Here is a 21,596-nt window from a genome sequence, read left to right as displayed (position 1 = left end):
AAAGAAGGAAGTGCAAAATCTGGGTTGCAGTTAAACAGCAAAAAAACCAAGTTTATGGCAACCAGACTGATTGATAACTGGCAAATAGAGGGAGAAAACGTGGAGGCAGTGACAGACTTTATATTTCTAGGTGCAAGGATTACCGCAGACGCAGACTGCAGCTAGGAAATCAGAAGAGGCTTCCTACTTGGGAGGAGAGCAATGACCAATCTTGATAAAATAGTGAAGAGTAGAGACATCACACTGGCAATGAAGATCTGCATATTTAAAACAATGGTATTTCCCGTAATAACCTATGGATGTGAGAGCTGGACCATAGGGAAGGCTGAGCAAAGGAAGATAGACACTTTTGAACTGTGGTGCTGAAAGAAAATTCTGAGTGCCTTGGACCGCAAGAATATCAAACCAATCCATACTCCAGGAAATGAAGCCCAACTGCTCATTGGAGGGAAGGATATTACAATCAAATATGAAGTACTTTGGCCACATCATGAGAGGAAAGCTTGGAGAAGACAATGATGCTGGGGAAAATGGAAGGAAAACGGAAGAGGGGCCAACCAAGGGCAAGATGGATGGATGTTATCCTTGAAGTGACTTGCTTGACCTTGAAGGAGCTGAGGGTGGTGACGGCTGACAGGGAGCTCTGGTGTGGGTTGGTTCATGAGGTCACGCAGCGACTGAACGAATAAACAACCACCCCCCTTTCCTCAATAGTGGCACATAAGGTTAAACTGCTGAGCTGCTGAACTTGAAGATCGAAAGGTTAGTTGTTTGAATCCAGGGAGCGTGGTGAGCTCCCACTGTTAGCCTCAGTGTCTGCCAACCTAACAGTTCAAAAACATGCAAATGTGAGATCAATAGGTACCGCTCCGGCAGGAAGGTAATGGTGCTCCATGCAGTCATGCCAGACTAAATGTGTATTGATTTTTCTTAATAGGGAGAGAAGTAGATAGATTGATAGGTTAGTGCAGTGGTTCTCAACCTGTGAGTCCCCAGGTGTTTTGGCCTACAACTCCCAGAAATGCTAGCCAGTTTACTAGCTGTTAGACTTTCTGGAAGATGAAGGCTAAAACATCTGAGGACTCACAGGTTGAGAACCATTGGGTTAGTGGGTCAGTCACTACTGGTTCTTTGCCATTGTATGGAGGATGACATTTGCGTGAAGTTAGGATTCTCATTTGGGGAGCCCCCAGTGGCGCAGTGGTTCAAATTTGGGGAGCAGAGTGAGCTCCCCCTGTTAAGACTCAGCTTCTGCCAACCTAGCAGTGCTCCATGCAATCATGCCAGCCACATGACCTAGGTGGGAAGGTAATGGCGCTCCATGCAGTCATGCCAGCCACGACCTAGGAGGTGTCTCCGGACAATGCTGGCTCTTTGGCTTAGAAATGGGGATGAGCACCACCGCCCAGACTCAGACACAACTGGACTTAATGTCAAGGGGAAAGCTTTACCTTTTTATACACATACATACACATAAAGGGAGGAGCCAACAGTCATGAAGAGGTTTCAATATTTAATAACTCCTTTATTTTTAATTTTAATTTACACCATAGCATCACATACAGTATATGTGTGTGTGTGTGTGAGAGAGTGTATGTATGTATGTATGTATGTGTAATAAATAAAGGAAATAAAGTTGTATTATGCGTAAAATCTTTTCCAAAAAAAAATAAATCCCCTAAAAGTTATTAAAACCTCAGATACCTTTGTGACATTCGGTTTGCCCTGTGTAATATTAATAAAAATGACAAATGAAACATAATAATAATATATTAATTATGATGATAATGATAATAATAATATAATAATAATAATAATAATAATAAAGGCAGCAGCCTGAAAAAGAACACGCACACGCAGACCCCCACCCTCAGTCAAGAAAAGTAACTTAAGGAAGTTGGGGAGAAAAGGTTTTTCCTCTTTACAAGATTATGTTCAGATTTCCAAGATATGGGGGGGGGGGGGGCGGGTTACGTCTATTCCGTGGAAACAGTGGCGGATCCTAATGGCAGGATCCCCCCCCGGCCCCCCGCCCTGCTCCCGGGGGCGCCTCTTCCTCCGAGGCCTCCTCTCTGTCTGGCGGGGCAGTCACCCCAAAATGCCGGCGGGGCTTTTCCCAGGCCCAGGCGCCTCTGAGCCCCGAGCGGGATTTTACGGCCGAGCGGTGGCGGCGGCGGCAGGCGCAGCTGCAGCGGGAGGGGCCGCCTGCTTGCCAGCCTGCCTGCTTGCCTGCCTGAGGCCTGCGTGCCTGTCGTCGGCGAGCGGCCCAGCCGGGCTCCGCGGCGCCGGCCTGTCCCTTCCGCCTTCTCCGGGTCCCTCTCGGCCGTGACGTGGCGCGCTGACGGCGGCCCGGGCCGGGATCTCCCCGCTTCCCCCCGCTCTCTCGCTCGCTCGCTCGGCACTCTCTCGGCCCCTCCCTCCCGCCTCCGCTCCCGCCCCGCCGCCGCCGCCGTTGCCGCCGCCACATCCCCGCCGAGCGCGGCCCAGCCACGCCGAGGAAGGCCGCCCGCAGCCCCGCCCGCGCAGAGGCCGCCCGCAGGCCCCGCCTAGGCCTTCCCCAGGCCGCGGCGCCCTCCGCCAGCAGGCCCCGAGCAGGCCGCGCCTAGGCCGCCGCCTCAGCCTCGGCCACCACGGGCCCACAGGCCGCAAAGAGGTACAGGCCCGGCACCAGGCCTCGGGGGGGAGCGGGGGAGGGGGCCCGGCGCGGCGGCGGAGGGACAGGCCGAGCCCCGGCAGCGCGGGAAGGGGGCGAGGCCCGGTCCGGGCGCAGGCAGGACGAGAAAGAGGAGGAGGAGACAAGATGGCGGCGGGAAGGGAGGCTCGGGGAGAGAGAGAGGGCCGGCCGCCATCTTGGATCCGTCGCGTCGGGCCCCGGGCGGGAGGGGAGGCGGGCGGGCGGCCTCCATGGCGGGCCCGGCAGGGCAGGAGCAGGAGGAGGAGGCGCCGGGGGCAGCAGCGGGAGCCTCGCCCCTCCCTTCTCCTCCCCCCCAGGCCCTCTCCCTTCCCCGCCGCCATGAAAGGGGGTGCCTCCGGGGGGGGGGGTGCCTTCAGGTCGGGGCAAGCAGGGCTAGGCCCAGGCCGGCCCTCAGGGAAGCAGCGCCCCGGGCCTTCCCTCAGAGCCGGGATGCTGGGTCCGTGCAGGGGGCAGAGCCTCCCCTCACGGCCAGTTCAGGCACCCTCCCCTCCGTGTGCTTAGGACATTTGGAAAGATTGACACCCACCCCCCATCTGCATTGATGACATCAGGCTCAGCCTGTCCCTTCCCTCAGTCATGGTGAGGGCAGCTGCATTCCCATGAGAATGCCAGCCTCGCCTGCTGGTCTGCGGATGGGTGCTGCCCTTCTTCAGCTCCTCCCCATATAAACATCATTAAAATGGGGTGCATCTCAGAATCAAGGCTGCTTCTATGCATATGTGTATGTGTGTATGTATATTTCTGTTGGTGGCAATGAAATTAGTGTGCATCTTAGAATCAAAGGAGAGTGCTCCCGTGTATACACATACACACATTTTACATTACGCTACAGCAGAGCTTTCAAAAGTTTTCATGTCCGCAACATACTTTTGCGACACAATATTTTCAGTTTCATTCGCAAAGTGCAGGTTCAGCCAATCCCTTATAAAGACTCATACAATACACACACACACTGTGTATATGCATATGTGTGTATATATATATTAGTTTGTGGGATTGACATAACTCAAAAACCACTGGACAAATTGACACCAAATTTGGACACAACACACCTATCAGGCCAATGATTGACCATCTATATAAATAAAAATGTAATGTTCATTTGTGGGATTATCATAACTCAATAACCACTGGGTGAGTTGACATGAAATTTGGACACAAGACACTGATCAAGCCAATGAGTGACTATCACTCATAAAAACACAGAAAAATACAGCAGAAAAGACTTAAAAAGCAAAAAAAAAAAACCATTACAACGCATGTGCAAAACCACATATATACACAAACATATATACAGAAATATATGCACACACTAAACGAAACAGGGGAAAGGAGGGAGAGAAGAAAAGAAACAAAGGTAGAGAAGGAAGGAAGGAGATAACAAAATAAAAAAGTGAAAGAGGGAAGGAAGGTGAGAAGGAACGAAGGAGGGAAGGAAGGAAAGAGACAAGGAAGGATGGAACCAAAGAGCAAAGGAAGTGAGAAAAGAGATAGAGAAGGAAGAAAGAAGAAGGGAAAGAAAAAGATGGAAGGAAGGAAAGAGGGAAGGAAGGAAGGAGAAAAAGAAAGAAGGAGATGAAGAGCGGGGGAAGGTTGGCCACAGGGGTGCAGCTAGTCACTCATAAAAACACTGAAAAAAACAACAGAAGGGACTTAAAAGGCCAAAAAAGCAAACGGATGCCACAGTGCATGCTAAAAAACGACTCCTCCAGCAAACAAAACACACAATAGCATATCCACACTTTCTTCTGGACTACAGCTCCCAGCATCCCCTAGACCAGGCCCTTTAGGAGAGGAGGATGATCCAAATGCACTGCTTCCAAGATGCAAGCTTTCTTCTTGGATTTCTTTGAGAGCATCCCAGTCCCTGCATGTTTCCAATATCTTATTCCTGGACTTCAACTCCCAGCAATCCTCCAGCTAGATAGATTAGGTAGAGATACGTAAGTAGGTAGGTAGACAGATCGATCAGGAGGACTGCTGAGAGTCCAAGAATAGGTAGAGATGGGAGAAAGGGGGAAAAGAGGAAAGGAAAGAAAGGGGATGGGAGGAAGAAAAGAAAAAGGGAAGGAAGGAAGGAGAGAAAGAGGGAGGGAAGGTAGGCCACAGCAACGCGTGGCGGGTATAGCTAGTGTGTGTGTGTATATATATATATATATAAAGTTTCATATAATCTTTGGGTTATTGGGAGCTGTTCTGAGTTTTAAATTGCTGTTATTTTATATGCTATTGGCTTTTACTTCTTTGTTATACCGTATGTTTATTTTATGTGTTGTTTCAGGCATTTTGTGTCATGTGTAAGCCGCCCCGAGTCCCTTTGGGGAACAAAAATAAAGTTACTATCATTATTATTATTTACTGTATAAACGAGGTTTGGATTTTTTGTCCTTTACATGTATGTACTACAGTTGATTCCTGTGTAGTTTCCTCTATAGCTGCTCCATGAGCTTCATCACAAAAATCATTGTCAACAGATTTTCTTTTCTTAATTAGAAATCTATCCATTTTTGTGGTAATTACTGCAACTCGATCAATAAATTGTGCAAATTATGAAAGTAATAATAGTGCCTACACTTAGACAGCACCAGGGTTTGTTTGTGGGGGCGGAAGGAGGGGGGAGCATTTTCCATGCGACACCTCGGTGTGTCCCGACACACAGTATGGAAAGCTCTTCATTACAAGTTGAGCATTGCTTATCTAGATTTCCAAAATACTCCCAAAATCTTCCACATGGGTGGCCAAGAGAGAGGCACAGTTGCTTTTCATGATGATTCTGTGTGTACAAAATTCGTTATTAAACATATTTGAGTATAAAATTTCCACCTCTGGCATAAAATTATTACAGTTATTTAAAAGTCTTGAGTACAACATTTATTATGGTCAATGACCAGCACCAAAAAATGAACAAATGTTGGAATAGGAACATATATTTTTACGTATTAAGAAACACTGTCAAAAGCAAAGTTAAAACCCAATATGGAATATGATTGTTAAAATGGTATTAAAAATATTCAATATGAAATTACCATAAGGTTACATACATAATGGTGTATATGAAATAAATATGAATGTTGTGTTCAGGTTTGAGTCCCATCTCCAAAGTATTCAATTATGTATATATGTAAATATCCCAAAATACAGAAGATTTCTGGTCCCAAGCATTTCAGATAAAGGATGCTCAACTTGTGTAGTCATATACGTTGGGGTTTTTTTTTTTAATTTCTTGTTACATGAAATAATTGGATAACTACAGTCCGAAAACCCACAGTGTTCACTTTTGGTTGGAATAATAAAACCAGTTCATAAAAAAGTTAATAGGGTAAGAACCTTCAGCTACAAAATATTTTCAAACTTGCTTTAGGAGGGGGATCCAGTGTCTCTTTATCTAGATGTTAGTGGGTTTTTTTTGGGGGGGGGGGTGGTAAGGGGTAGATAATATTCTAGCTCATATATTTAGAAAGAGGAGCAAATTGCATTTCCATATTGTTTTTAGCGTGGTAAGTGGCAGCAAAGAGAATGTTATATACTGGATGCCGTCATAAATGTAACAATTTTTTTGGATTGAAAGGTACAGAAGCAAAACAAAACTTTTAAACCATCAGGGTTCATTATCATTATTCTAAAAGTATGTTGTAATTTTGTTTATTATGCATTTCATAATACACTGGGAAAATACTATTAATATTTATTTCTTGTAATTTAGCTCATCAATATTGGGACATTTATTTTGAATATTGGAGTACAAATAAAAAATGGATTGTTTATGAATAGATTTTTATGGGAAGCCTTTGAACCCCATTAAGAGAGGGATACTTGCTCTTAAAGATATCACTTTTGTCCCAGCACTGTTGAGTGTTCCTGCAACCACTGCTTATAGCAAGCTATCAGAAGGCAGTCCACCCCACCCTGTAATGTCTATTTGGCAATAACAGGGCAAAAATTCAACTAAGCATTATTTAACCATGTTTTTTTCTTCACAAATTTGTATGTATGTTACATCTAGATATAAATTAATTGGAAGTACCTTTATTTTAATTTTAGATACATTATTACTAATGAGATTTAAAGGCCATGGATGAAGATGGACTTGAACTACAGCCACATGATTCACATGCATTTTTTGATTCTACAGGTATGTCATGAAATGATTTATAATGCTAAAATTGCTTTATCTAAGAGCATTTGGCAGGTCATTGTTCATTACCGTTTGTTTCTGAATGACACCAGACTAGGGCATTTTTACTTAAAAGGCTTATTTTCATGGTCTGACTCTACTCTAGTTTTTAATTGATTGTATGTTTTGAAAAAAGGCTTAATGCTGAAAATTTATATAGCACCTACTATCCCAGAAGCATTATACATAATTTAAGTAGTTGGTTGTTAATGTTGGTTGGCCTTGCTCTAAGCTAAGGAAGAATAAAGAAAGTAGTATATATGCTATAGGTACATGCTCAGGTAAGCTGTATAACAGTGGTTCTCAACCTGTGGGTCCCCCAGGCGTTTTAACCTACAACTCCCAGAAATCCCAGACAGTTTATCAGCTGTTAGGATTTCTGGAAGTTGAAAGCCAAAACATCTGAGGACCCATAGGTTGAGAACCACTGCTTTATGAGAAGATAACTTTTATTTATTTGTTTATTTATTTATTTGTCGTGTCAGAACAACCAGTCTAACAGAACAAAGCAAACAAACAGAAAAGTACACAACTTGTGAGTTTGGTAGCTGGTTAAATGTCCTTTGATCAGTATCTGGCCACTTGGAGTGCTTCCGGTGTTGCTGGAAGATAACTAATAAAATGCCAATAGAAGAAACAAGTTAGTAGTAGTAGTAGTAGTAGTTGTTGTTGTTGTTGTTGTTGTTATTATTTGTATCCATCTTTTGCTCTCTAAAAAGAAACTGAAAGCGACTTACAGTAAAACCGGTAACATACAATTTTAAACCCCCAAAATATACAAACATTAAAATGTTAAATATTTACAGTATTAAAAAAGTGAAAACCGATTAAAACCACACTCATACCTAAAACCAGTAAATTAGCCATTCCCAGGCATTTCACAATGTGCCTTACATTAGATTGTCCATTTCTTTTCCCTCTGCAAAAAAAGTTTAAAATAAAATTTAGGTCCTCAGATCATTTCCAAACAGCTCCTACACAAATAATAATGGAAGAACAGTGACAGCAGTGTTGAGCGAATTGTGCAGAAGGAAATCTTTTAACAATATGCAACATGCCACATGAAACTGAAATATGTGTAATTTGTATGGGGAGAAAGGGGTGGATGCACCAAAATTTAAATTTTTTCCAGTTCTTAGTAATGTCCCTAGAATAATAAGAAAGCATTCTGATTTTAATGATATTGGAGTTACATTGGTTTAATACTTAAAATTATATTTTATATTTCAGCAGCTGATGGAACACACATGAATGGAAATGAAATTGTGGTCGAAATACAGGAAACTGTATATGTATCAGATGTAGAGGACGCTGATATAACTGTCCATAATTTTGTTCCTGATGATCCAGATTCGGTAGTAATCCAGGACGTCATTGAGGACGTTGTCATAGAAGATGTTCAATGTTCAGATATCATGGAGGATGCAGACGTATCTCAGACTGTTATTATACCGGAAGCAGTGCTGGACAGTGTTGTCACCGAAGAGGTTTCTCTAGCACACTGCAGTGTCCCGGATGATGTTTTATCTTCTGAGATCACACCTTCAACAATGTCAGTACCTGAACATGTGCTCACCAATGAGTCCTTGCACATCCCTGATGTTGGACACATGGAACACGTCATTCATGATCACAATAATGTTGTAGAAGCAGAGATTGTCACAGGTTCCCTGGGAGAGGATGTAGTTTCAGAGGTGCTGGTGGCAGACTGTGCCTCTGAAGCTGTAATCGATGCCAGTGGAATTCCTGTGGAACACGACGAGGACAAGGGCAACTGTGAAGACTACCTTATGATTTCTCGTAAGTATTTCGGTAAAGTGTTTCGCTAAAGCGTTTTAAGCACTACAATTTTTTATCAACAGATACCCTAATTCAGAGATCGTATTCTAGCTCTGTTGACTTACTGTAGTGGCAATCTAATATAAATGCCATGGCATCACCTTCTATATTTGATGGTTAGACTGAGATGAAAGCAATAATAGTTCTAGTGAGAGACAGCAGATTTGTTATTATCTTGAATCGTGATAATTTCTTTTTCTATCAAGAAGTAAGCACACTGAACAGCAAGAGGATCAGTGGGTGGCAGTTAGCAAAAGGAGAATGGGATAGAAGGGTTACTGGAACTTTAAAAATAAATACATGGCAACTTTGTACTGAAATCTGCAATTTGCACAAACAAATATTATTTTATGTGTATCAGTGTTACAACTAGAAGCGCCCATAATACTGGGTAAGATTAGCTATTAAGTCATAATAATAGATAGGCATCGCCTTTGGGTTTTCATTAAATATCAGCATTTTCCTAAATAATCCAATCAGAAAATATACTTGACTTTTATCTTGAGAAAAATGTAAATCCACGCCCTTCATAAATGCACGTGAATGTCTATACTAGAAATTATGTCAAGTGAAAGTTTCCATGCTGCTTCATAGCTTGCCTTGAGCATTCCAAACAAGTTTTGCCAGTTCTTAAGCACCAAGAGTGATGCCTAATATGGTGCAGTCTGTTCTAGGATATAAGTGCTTCATAGAGACACATGAAAACAAGCATTGTGCATTCAATTCAAAATTCAGATGGGTCTCAATTAATGCGCTATTCAAAGTGATGGTCCCTGGACCTTTGCTGTATTCTCTGAATCAATGACTACTGATCCCAACAAGTTTCCAGGATATTCAGTGGGCACAGATATGATGCCAGTCTCTGGCTCTATGGGGAAAAAAATTACTCATCCATACCAGGTAGCCGGGGAAACACTTCTCTAAACGTTGGACTACAAGTACTAGCAGCCCTAGCTAGCACAGCATAACCAAGAACGCTAGGAGTTGTAGTCCAACATCCTCTGGGATGCCCCATGAGTCCCATCTCTTTTTTACACAACACATTCATCTTGTTTGTGTGATAATGGGCTATTTGGTTGTCTGTAAAAGTTAACATAATGTTAAGTAAGATTTAAGATACAGAATCATACTTAACCTCCCTATATCATTATTTCTTCTTATCGAAGTTTTTTCATGCCGCCTTCTACCCAGGTGTGGTATTGTATATAATCATGACCAGAATGACAGACAATATAATGAAAAACAATATATGTGTCTGCATAGTGCTTCAATCAATGTTGTGTGTTTGGATTATAGTTCATATTGCTTGGACAATGTACCTTATAGGCATATTTCTTGGATTATTCCTGATTCGTTAGTGGCTCTGATCAGAATAAAATATTCTATTTGCCACATTATGAATAAAAGATAAAATAGAAAATGGTCTTATTTCATTTTAGTATGGGATTTCTGTTGCTTCCCCGATTAATTAGCTGTATGAACATGATTTTTGATTTGGCCAAGATTAGAGAAGGTAATTAAAAGGAACATTTCATTTCTATGAAGCCAGACACAAGAACATTTGTGATTTTTAATAAACTTGCATTGTTTATTAATTCACCTTATTGTATGTTTTCTTATAAACAGAGTAATTCATTATACAAAGGGTTGTTTAATATCACTTTTAAGTATTCTTTTTTGTACTTTTCTGACATTGAAATGATCTTCTGTTTTATTGCAAGCTGTTTATATTGCACTGACATTGGGTCATTTTATTGTTTTTTACTCTAGTGGATGAGGCGGTCAAGGCAGAAACTGACAATTCGGTTGATATTAAATCAGACTCTGAAAGTGATCCCTGTAAAATGGATGGCATTTGCCCAGAAGTCATCAAAGTCTATATTTTTAAAGCTGATCCTGGAGAAGATGATATAGGTAAGTCGTCGACAAATCTTTCAGAGCAGTACTTGGAGATCCCAGAATCAAAGCAGCAGCAAAAAATGTGGCAAACATTCATTCTGTGACAGCATAACTTGCTGGTAGATAATTTTAGAACGGGGAGATTAAGGTTCTGATCCAATATCCCCCAGTGTTCTCAAAGTGTCCCTCCAGGAAAATTGTCACAGCTTGCACTTTTATACAAATCAGTGGGCTTCCTTACTTCTGAATACACAGGATTGTGCTTTCATAGTGTCCATTTTGCTGTTCTAATCTTTTCTAACCAGCTCTTTTCTAGATATTTGTATTGCCTCTAACCCCCCCCCCTTAAATAAAACTATAGTTTAATAGAAACATGTTCCTAAAAATATTTTGACTCATTCTTTTTTACTTAGGAGGCACAGTAGACATTGTGGAAAGCGAATCGGAAAATGACCATGGAGACACATTAGTTAATCAAAATAGCAGTGTTCGTATTCCAAGGGAGAAAATGGTTTATATGGCAGTAAATGATTCTCAACATGAAGATGAAGAGTTAAGTAAGTATGTGGCATTTATTTAGGGGCCGTGATTTGATTAAAATAATACAAAAGTCATATTACATAGGGTTTATTTTTCACATAGATGTGGCAGAGATTGCTGATGAAGTCTACATGGAAGTGATAGTAGGAGAGGAAGATGCTGCAGCAGCTCACGAACAACCAATTGATGACAATGAAATGAAAAGTTTTATGCCAATAGCTTGGGCAGCTGCTTATGGTATGGTCAGTTTCTTCTGTTAGATTGAAATTGGTAGCTGATCAGAAGATCAAGAACATTAGCTTCCAACTCATTTGACAGGGGGTCTCCCCCCCCCCTCCATTGTAGTAGGATTTAGCTGCAGGATGGAAGTATTTGAGATGTGTGTGCTTCCATATGAAAAACTGCATGTGAAGAATATTAGTATCTGACTTTCCATTTGGGAGGAAAGATGCAAAAACCTACTCAGATAGTGTCTCATATTTTGCATCAGAATTTATAAGAGTACATATATGTCATTTGCATATTGTTCATTAAATTTTCTTAATTAGGACAGAAAAAAGAAGTTTATACTGTCACCATTCTAAACTGTAGATATTAGAACAGAACACAAACTATCAACTGTGAAATGGTTTAAATGCCTTTACTGTTAGGCTTTTGTGCTGTACACAAAAATTGGATAAGGATGAAAAGTTGGTATAGTCAGCTCTCCACATTTGTGCATTTGACTTTTGCAGACTTCATTATTCATGGAATTGATAAAGATGTTATTTCTGGGAATCTCTAGGTCTTCCAGTGCAAATCTGTGGTTAAATTGACCATGGAGTTGTGCTGTAAGATATAGAGGTTCCTAAATAAGTATTTTCTCCGTTAAAAAACCCTTTTTATTCATCATTTTCACTTTCATGAAAACCATGCCTCTAACCCCAGTGAATGTGATGGTCTGGCAGAAGGAGGAAGTTTGCTGAGCAAAACATATACATTCTGAAACTTAAGATCATACTAATTTTTTAACTCTTTAAGCAAAACAGTGATAAAATGCTGTGATTATGAAAGATTAAAATCCCACCAACAATTTGTACTTTTGTCACATTATTTACATTAACTTTTGTTCTTGAAACTGCTACCTGAAGTCTTTTTCTGTCCTACACATCCCACAGTATGGGAACCACTTCTGTGATTTCCTCTCATTCCATAACAAAGTGGACCATTAGCAGCATGTCCTGAGGGGCTAGTTTCATTCTTGCTTCCCGCAAGCTAGCAATCTAATTAAAAAAAGAAATAGTATCATGCTTTTCCAAGCTTCATCATGATCAGTTGTGTTTGTGTGTGTACTTCGTTGCTGCCTTTTCATCATGAAATTGAAGTGTTAATGTGGTGATATCCATGGAGTAAGCCATAGATAACTGCGAAGGGCAACTATATATGAATAAAAAAGCTATGCAGAGTAGTTGTGTTTTTTTGTTTGCACCTCTCTATATTCAGTATCCAAATAAGTTACTAAAAAGTGTTGAAATTGGTATTTACAAACTTTCAGTGTTAACTCTTGTGACTTAATCTAGCTTTATCATTATCAATACTACATTCAGGGTTTTGAATAATCTACAAAATGCTGAGTACTGATATATGTATGTTTCACCCTCCTTACGTAATCATTATCAATCCTACATTCGGGGTTTTAAATAATCTTCAAAATGCTGAGTATTGATATATGTATGTTTCACCCTCCTTAGGTAATAACACTGATGCTGTTGAAAACCGAAATGGAACTGCAAGTGCTCTCTTGCACATAGATGAGTCTGCTGGACTTGGGAGGCTAGCAAAACAAAAGCCAAGAAAGAGAAGGAGGCTGGAATCCAGGCAGTACCAAACAGGTGAATATTCACCTATTCTAGTCACTGTCATAATCAATCACCCTTATCAAAAGAAAGAAAGAATGAAGGTGCAGCTTTCTGTGAATCTATGAAAGGGATTGTAATGTACATAATTCAGTTTGGACTTAGCTGCTTGCAGAAATATTTAATATTGCTGGGATGACCTTAAAATAACAACTTCTTCTCAATTTAGAACAGAAGAGGAAAGTAATAGAACTGAAAGGTCAAAATTTCTTGGAAAAATATTAGCTCACATGCCAACTGTCTATATCTACATATTTACAATGGTTTTAATAATGGGAAACTCATTTGAAATGCTCAGAATAGCACAGTCCACATATGTCAGAAGGCCTTGGATTCTGACCTAGATTTTTTAGGATAAAATAGTTCTGGAGGTGAAAGGAGAAGGTGTGGGATATGCACAGTAATCATGGGGTGGATCTATACTGTAAATTCAGTGCAGTTCGAAACTATGGAATCATAGGTGTAGTTTAACAAAGTTTGTAGCCTTCTCTGTCAAAGAATGCTGGTGTCTCCACAAATGATAATTCCATGGCATTGAGCTATGGCACTTAAATTGGGGTTGATCTGGAATACTTCTGTAGTGTAGATGCACCCCTGGAGTGCTTGTTGACAGACAGAGAAGAATATAGAAAATAGGGTGGAAGGAGGAGTGAACTGATCCTTGAAGGCAGCAGAGTTGTCCAAATAAGAGTATTTTACATTGCATCGTTTTTGAGCAATTCGGTTTTTATACCCGTTTGAAAGCAGAATATCAATTTCCAGAAGATTCTTATGTTCCATTTCTATGTAATTTCTTGGAATCTTTTGAAACATGTATACATATTAAACTACTACATAAACTAATACATTACTTAGATTCCTCAGAAAGCGATTGAAGCACATTCAATGCCAGTGGTGCTATGTATAAATAGTGCAAAGAGCTTGTTGTTGTTTTGTGCCTTAAATTAATTTCTGGCTTCTGGCAACTATGAGGCAAATCTGTCATGGAGTTGTCTTGCCAAATTTCGTTCAGAGGTTTGCCTTTATCTTTTGCTGAGACTGAGAGAGTGTTAATGAATTTTATTACTACGGTCATAGACCAGGAGTAATACAATTCATTAAAACATTACAATCATTTTTTTAAAAACAACAACATTAAAACCAGAAAGTTCAAGATGTACAACTATCCTACTCAGCTTCATATCTGACACTTAATTAAAATCTGTAGATACAGATATTAAAATGAGAATCTGTTATAATCATCCACTATCTGCCTTATTTTTACAGCTGCAATTTTACAAATTTTATTTAATTATTTATTTACCTTAGTTATCTCCCGCCTTTTCTCTACCCCAAGGGGGACTCAAGGCGGCTCACAAATGACACCTACACAGTGTCTCAAAAACATACAAAATACACTTTAAATGATTTAGACTAAAATTACTAACACAATAACATAATTAAAATTACATTCAAGGTTAAAATATGCCATCCAGCGATCAAAGTCTAAGGCCAGTCCGTGATCAATTGTGCACATTCCACATTTAAAATTACTGGATTGCCCTAATTTTGAAAGCCTTCTCCCAGAGCTAGGTCTTTACTCTTCTTCTAGAGGCTAGGAGGGAGGAGGCTGATCTGATGTCACTAGGAAGGGAGTTCCACAACCGATGGGCCACCGCTGTTTCTCGTCCCCACCAGCTGCACCTGAAAAGAAGGTGGGACCGAGATCAGGGCCTCCCAGAGGATCTTAGTCTCTGAGCTCGTTCATAGGGGGAGATAACAACATCAACAACAACTTTATTCTTATATCCTGCCTCCATCTCCCTGAAGGGACTCGGGGTGGCATACATGGGGACCCAGCCCAATATGAACAAAGGGTTACCAAGTAACACAATTAAAATATATAACAATAAAATATATTAAAAGAGTAAAACCAATAAAATGTAAGACACCATAAAAAAACATAAACCAAACATCAAACAAGCAGTAGCCAAGAAAAGTGGACATGTGCAGATTTGAGACTACTAGGGCAGGTGAAGGGCTTGTGCAAATGCAAATGTAGGGCCAGGGCTGGCAATAAAGCACTGGAGATTCAACCAAAAGATTAGAGCTAGGCAGACTTAATCAGTAGCTAAACCATTATTCATAGGCAAATTGGAACATCCAAGTCTTCAAGTCTTTCTGGAAGGTGGACAGGGTGGGGGCTAACCTAACCCTAGTCTCCAGAGTCACAGCCCAGCATTCAGATTAATACATCACAGTTGTATTGCAGGTTCTGGATCTGCGATTTTCACCAGCCTATATATAACATGCACAGTAACATTATGTACAAATCCTGTATATAAAATGGAAGCAATATGAACAGATGTGCTATGAGACACGGTCATCCACGTTGTTTGGCATTTACATGGGGACCCATAATGGAATCCCCGTGGATCCTGAGGATCTACTCTACAGCAAACCCAGCCATCTAGAACATCATACTAGTTCACTAATGCACACATAATTTTAGGGCACCTGAGAACAGTTGCAACTCTTGCGAATGCCAACATCTCTATAGAAATACTAAAAGTATGCATTTAGAAAATGATGTTTAAAAACCATTATATCTACAGATCCAGCATAATACTCTCAGGAAAAATAAGCAGCAAGTGTATTATGTGTCTGCACTCAAAATGTTTGCTAATATTTAATAAACAATATAGAACTTCTTTATTTCGAATACAGTATTCGGGGTTTATTTGGTAGAATTTAAGCTTTTGTTATCAACCATTCAATAAAGACTAATTGGCAAGAGATATCCACAGTTAGCTTTCCATATCCATAGATTTCCTACCCACAGATTCCATAGTCCACATCTTGAAAATAACAAAACTTCAAAAAGCAAACTTTGATTTTGAAATTTTATTGAAGAGATGCCATTTTACTATGCTACTGTATATAATAGGACTTGAACATCTACTGACGTTGGTGTCTACAAGGGACTCTGGAATAAAACCTCAGCAGATACCAAGAGTCCACTGTATATTTAGTTTGTGGAAGCAGAGGCTTGAAAATTGGCTGGAACTACAGTTTCCCAAATTTTCTAAACAGTATTGAACAGAAAGAAATCTTTAAGTTGGTGGGTTTTTAGTAGTCTCAAGAGTCTAATTCTGCATGTAGGGAGATTCACAGAAGCAATGGGATCTCAGAGGATATTCTTAAATACACAGCCATTGATACCATCAAGTCGTTTCAGACTTAGGTTGACCCTGAGCAAGGGCCGGGTAAATGACCTTGAAGGGCCGTATCAAGCCCCCGGGGCCTTAGTTTGAGGACACCTGATCTATACACATTATCTTCTATCTATACACATAATAAAAGTGAAAAGTGTGTATGTGTATGTGGCAGAGATGTCCACTTACACAGCCTCCCACCACCACAAACAGGCTATAGTTCCAAGTGCTGAGAAGCCTCCAAAGGCCCACCATCCAAGGAATGCTTTTGAGTCATTGCAGCATTGTCCATTTCTGATGCACAAGGTGTGAGAGAATATATGTGGCTGCTTTGTTCATATTGCCAGCACAGGCTTGTTATAGGTGTGGTTGATACCATGGCCAAGAGCATCATCTTCCTGGCAACTCAGCAGATGCGTAATGCACTAGTATGCACAGTTTATGAGTAGGGGAAATTGCTACCGCAGTTCTGCCTTGCAAGTTTAATGACTGAAATATCATATGAAATTCTGTGTACTCTAGGCATGTATTGGCTTTTCATGATCAGTTGCAGCAAAATATGTTATTAGAAGCACTGAGTTATACAAAGCAAAACAAAACTGTTGGTACCTTCAGTTCCAAAAGTGGTGGACATTTTATCTTTAGTTTTAGAAATGATTGCCTTAAATGTGACAAATAGAAGGCAGCTGTTGGAAAGATTACCATTGCCATAATACCTTTAAGATAATATGTTTTCTGCACTTAATAGCATGTCAGGGTATTCCTTTTGACAGCTTTGAGTTCTCTCATTAAAGGAGATGTCAGCACTTGACATTCCTGTCAGTTACTGAAGAGCTGTAAGCCTTTCCCTATTTATTTTGGATCCACCCAGATAGTATGAAGGATTATGAAGTTTTACTGTTTTGAGTGGAAGATTTAAGCACATGCCTAATTCCACCATTGAAATCCATAGCATTTTGAAGCGCCTAATAGTTGTGTCCTTTATTGTTAGCAGACATGTATAAGTAGATTGCTTTTGACCATAATGGATACTCTTTTCCTAATTTTGGTTTTTGCTTTTATTCTGCAGCAATCATAATTGGGCCCGATGGCCACCCTTTGACAGTCTATCCCTGTATGATTTGTGGGAAGAAGTTTAAATCTAGGGGTTTCTTGAAGAGGCATATGAAGAACCACCCAGAGCATCTCCTTGCTAAGAAAAAATATCGATGTACTGACTGTGATTACACTACAAATAAAAAGTTAAGTTTGCATAACCATCTGGAGAGCCACAAGCTCATTACTAAGACCGAGAAGCTCATTGAATGCGATGAATGTGGGAAACATTTCTCTCACGCTGGAGCATTGTTTACACACAAGGTGGTGCACAGGGACAAGGCGGCAAGCAAGATGCACAAATGCAAGTTCTGCGAGTACGAGACAGCGGAGCAGGGGTTGCTGAACCGGCACCTTTTGGCTGTGCACAGCAAGAACTTCCCCCATATTTGTGTGGAATGCGGCAAAGGGTTTCGGCACCCTTCAGAGCTCAAGAAACACATGCGCATCCACACGGGCGAAAAACCCTATCAATGCCAATATTGCGAGTATAGGTCTGCTGACTCTTCCAACTTAAAAACACATGTAAAGACTCGGCACAGTAAGGAAATGCCCTTCAAATGTGACATTTGTTTCCAGATCTTTTCGGATACCAAAGAGCTGCAGCAGCATATTATTATGCACCAAGAGAGCAAAACACACCAGTGCTTGCACTGTGACCACAAAAGCTCAAACTCTAGCGATTTAAAGAGGCACATAATTTCCGTTCACACCAAGGACTACCCCCACAAGTGTGAGATGTGCGATAAAGGCTTTCACAGGCCATCGGAACTCAAAAAACACGTTGCGGTGCACAAAGGCAAAAAACTGCACCAGTGCAGACACTGTGACTTTAAGATTGCCGACCCGTTTGTTCTGAGCCGCCATATCCTCTCAGTTCACACAAAGGATCTTCCGTTCAGGTGCAAGAGGTGCAAGAAAGGGTTCAAACTGCAAATAGAACTCAAAAAACACATGAAAACACACAGCGGTAGGAAAGTCTACCAGTGTGAGTATTGTGAGTACAGCACTACAGATGCCTCGGGTTTCAAACGCCACGTTATTTCCATTCATACAAAAGACTATCCCCACCGTTGTGAGTTCTGCAAGAAAGGCTTCCGAAGGCCTTCTGAGAAGAACCAACACATAATGCGGCATCATAAAGAAATGGGTTGCCATGAGGACTCCTTTAGAGGTGGATTCGGGACGGGTGCGTGTAAGAGAGAAGCTTTCTAGCCAGTTATTGTATTTTAAAGCCGATCACACACAAAATACTGTGCATTTGATTTATTGCTGAATACAGATAGGATTACTGCTTCTAGTTGACTTTTATACAATTTTTTTCATTAGTGTGTTCTGAATTCTCTTCCGTTTGCTTAATAAATGAGAAAGGATGGCAACAATAAAGTTGCATTAAATAAATAAATTCTGTCTCATACTGAATTTTTCCACAACGTTTGGTTCTCTTGACATGTTTACCTTACTGGATGCTGCGTATTCAGTGACCATATTCGCTCAGTTTTGTCATGAGAAATTTTAAATTTGCTCTTAATTAAAAAAATGTCATAGTGAGATCTGTATAACATAAACTGATAAAATGAATGTCAAAATAGAGCATTGTGTCATAAGACCCACCTAACTGTTTCACTGGTATGTAAGGAACTTGCGGCAAAATATTCATTCAGGTAGTTACTCAATGCTATTTTCCATTATTTGAGGTTCTTTTTTATATAGTGTTTTAACTCTTTCCTAAAAAGTAATAAGAAATACATTGGTTGCTGGGAGCATTTCTTTTCCGTAGGTGTGACTTTCAAAGAAAAAAATTGAGGCACTTGTTCATAAGTATTATCTGCTTATCTGCCTTTTGGTTTTGTATGCCAATGTACATGTGTTTTGAAACCTATTGTTTAAGCTGTTGACAGGATAAATGACTCAATATTCACTGTTGCTAAATTTACCCCAAATTAAATGCAATTTTATTACAAAACTCAAGATGTATGAAATACTTGGTCGCTTCCCAATTTCAACTGCCTACCAGCGTCTTCAGACATCCTTCAAAGACTATGTGTTATTTAGAAAGATGGAAGAGTAAAGAATTAGAAAAAAAAGTGTGTTTATGAACCATTTGTTTTCCTGCAGCATTTTCTTACATTTTCATCCATTCCTCCTTTGATCATAATAATAACAACAACAACTTTATTTTTGTACCCACCTCCATCTCCCCAAGGGACGGCTTACATGGGGCCAAGCCCGATCAAGATTTTTTCCTTCCAGAGTAAGTTCAGTAAGGAGGTAGTAGTCCTTCTAAAACCAGATAGTATAATTTTCTAGAGTTTATCCAGTCCCTCCTCTTTGTTAATACAATTCAGAAAAGATTGCAGTGGTCAGCTATACTGTCCAACTATTTCTAAGGCAAAGCTTCTGTTGGCTGCTTCATGGCAAGAAATTATTCTGTCGATGTACAAACTTCACTGAAAATCAACTGCGTAACAATAATTCCAAAGCACATAAAGAATGTCGTTTTTCCTGTGTGATATATTGCATTTCAAAGAGGAAAGAGCTGTGACACAACTAGATGTGTTCAGGTTCCTTTCGTCATTTCTTTTCATGCTAGTAGGCAGGTACTGGCTAAATATATGGAAGCGAAGAAAAGCAAACTCCAAATGAGCATGCTTGCACCATGCCTCCCCTATGCTTACTTTCCTTTCATCAGAAACTTGGTTATCTCAAGTAAACACTTATATTTCATGGGATGAGGTTGGAAAATGCAATACCTATGCACTCCTTAAGAGAGTGAGGGTCCCATTCTTGTCTGGTTTATGAGAAAAGCTGAGTTACCATATGAGCCACCAGTATGTTCCATAAAAGTGTGATACTAACATCCTGACTTTTGCAACTCTAAGCCTGTCAGATTTATGTGGAGCTGTGTTACTTTGGACTTTTTAACGTGTGTAGGCTGTTGCATGCGCACCAGATTCCTGGACAAGTTACTGGAAATGTCTTATATCAAACACATCCCTGATACAGCAGACCCAGTTTGCGCATGGCCGTAGACCTATAGTACACTAAGCCGCTCTTGTGGAGTTGTGTAAATATTCAACATGGTAACCTTTGTAGGACTGAGGCCTCAAAGCCTGCTCCTGAAACAACTTGTATTTCCAGAAATGAGTGTTTTCAGGATCCATATAGGATCTCATATAACCTACAAAATGTAGGTGCCTATTTTATCCTGGCTACTTGCCCAAATATCTAAACAATCTCTACGTAATATGATTTCTAAGATTATTAAAGTCTCGTAAACCTCAAATTCCTCATCTGTTACTTAAAAGTATTACCCATATTGGGCACCATCATTCAAATTAACAAAAACCAGACCAGCTTCCTCTTTTCAAACATTACTTGGAATTATAAATACTTGTCACAAAGCATAATTTTGGAAATTAAAAAAAAACAATTAAGAGTTTAGTCAAGTGGATTTTGTAAACTGTGTATGTATAAAAAGCAAACGAACCCTAGATATTGTTACATGTACTGATATTAGTTACAGGCTAGTTTTATTTAATTAGCAAATGCTATGAAATGGATGTTTCCGTTCAATGTTTTAAACGGTACATTTTTTAAAAAACCAAGAACATAATATAAATAACTGTTCTGTAAAAATGCTTGTTATATACTCTATGTTCCTTCTTGTACACTTTGTAAAAAATGAAAAAAGGAATTACATAGACTCCCGTATAGGGATGTGTGCTGTTGTAATGTGTACTTGATAATGTGGAAAAAAATAAAAATCAACTATTTTTCTGTTAACGAATATTCATTTGACATTTTACAGGTTTACATAGTCCATTAATAATTTATTGTACTTCAGTTTTAGTAAAAATTTTTTAATGAAGTAGCACATTATACCTACTGAATTACAGCTGTCTCTCCACATTAGTGTTTTTTTTTTACTTTTGCATATTTGATTATTCACAGATTTGATTTATAATGTTATCTCTAAGAAACTACCAGTGGTTCTCAACCTGTGGGTCCCCAGATGTTTTGGCCTTCCAGAAATCCTAACAGCTAGTAAACTGGCTGGGATTTCTGGGAGTTGTAGGTCAAAACACCTGGGAACCCACAGGCTGAGAACCATTGCTCTAGGTCAGTGGATCTCAACCTGTGGGCCCCCAGATGTTTTGGCCTTCTAACTCCCAGAAATCCTAAACTGGCTGGGATTTCTTGGAACCGTAGGCCAAAACACCTGGAGACCTGCAGAGGTTGAGAACCATTGCTCTAGATCAGTG

At 40.1% G+C, this 21,596-nt stretch overlaps 1 protein-coding gene across 3 annotated transcripts; it reads left to right on the top strand.

Moving 5' to 3' along the window:
- Positions 1-2,031: 2,031 nt before the first annotated feature.
- On the top strand, positions 2,032-21,117 carry ZFX (zinc finger protein X-linked). 3 transcript variants are annotated; one of them, XM_060770117.2, is made up of 8 exons: positions 2,032-2,653; positions 6,737-6,827; positions 8,103-8,669; positions 10,479-10,622; positions 11,021-11,164; positions 11,250-11,384; positions 12,878-13,018; positions 17,306-21,117. In XM_060770117.2, the coding sequence occupies exons 2-8, from the start codon at positions 6,767-6,769 to the stop codon at positions 18,544-18,546; spliced, it is 2,433 nt and encodes an 810-aa protein (XP_060626100.2). In that variant the 5' UTR covers positions 2,032-2,653; positions 6,737-6,766; the 3' UTR covers positions 18,547-21,117. The 3 variants fall into 3 exon arrangements, with proteins under 3 accessions (XP_060626100.2, XP_060626099.2, XP_067322872.1); XM_060770116.2 differs by having other exon boundaries at positions 8,100-8,669; XM_067466771.1 differs by lacking the exon at positions 2,032-2,653 and adding an exon at positions 4,754-6,014 and having other exon boundaries at positions 8,100-8,669.
- Positions 21,118-21,596: the final 479 nt, after the last annotated feature.

The sequence above is a fragment of the Anolis sagrei genome, chromosome 3, assembly GCF_037176765.1.
Source record: "Anolis sagrei isolate rAnoSag1 chromosome 3, rAnoSag1.mat, whole genome shotgun sequence".
In the NCBI taxonomy this organism is placed as follows: Eukaryota; Metazoa; Chordata; class Lepidosauria; order Squamata; family Dactyloidae; genus Anolis; species Anolis sagrei.
Note: the sequence above shows the minus strand (reverse complement) of the source record. Positions and strands in the feature narration are given on the sequence as shown.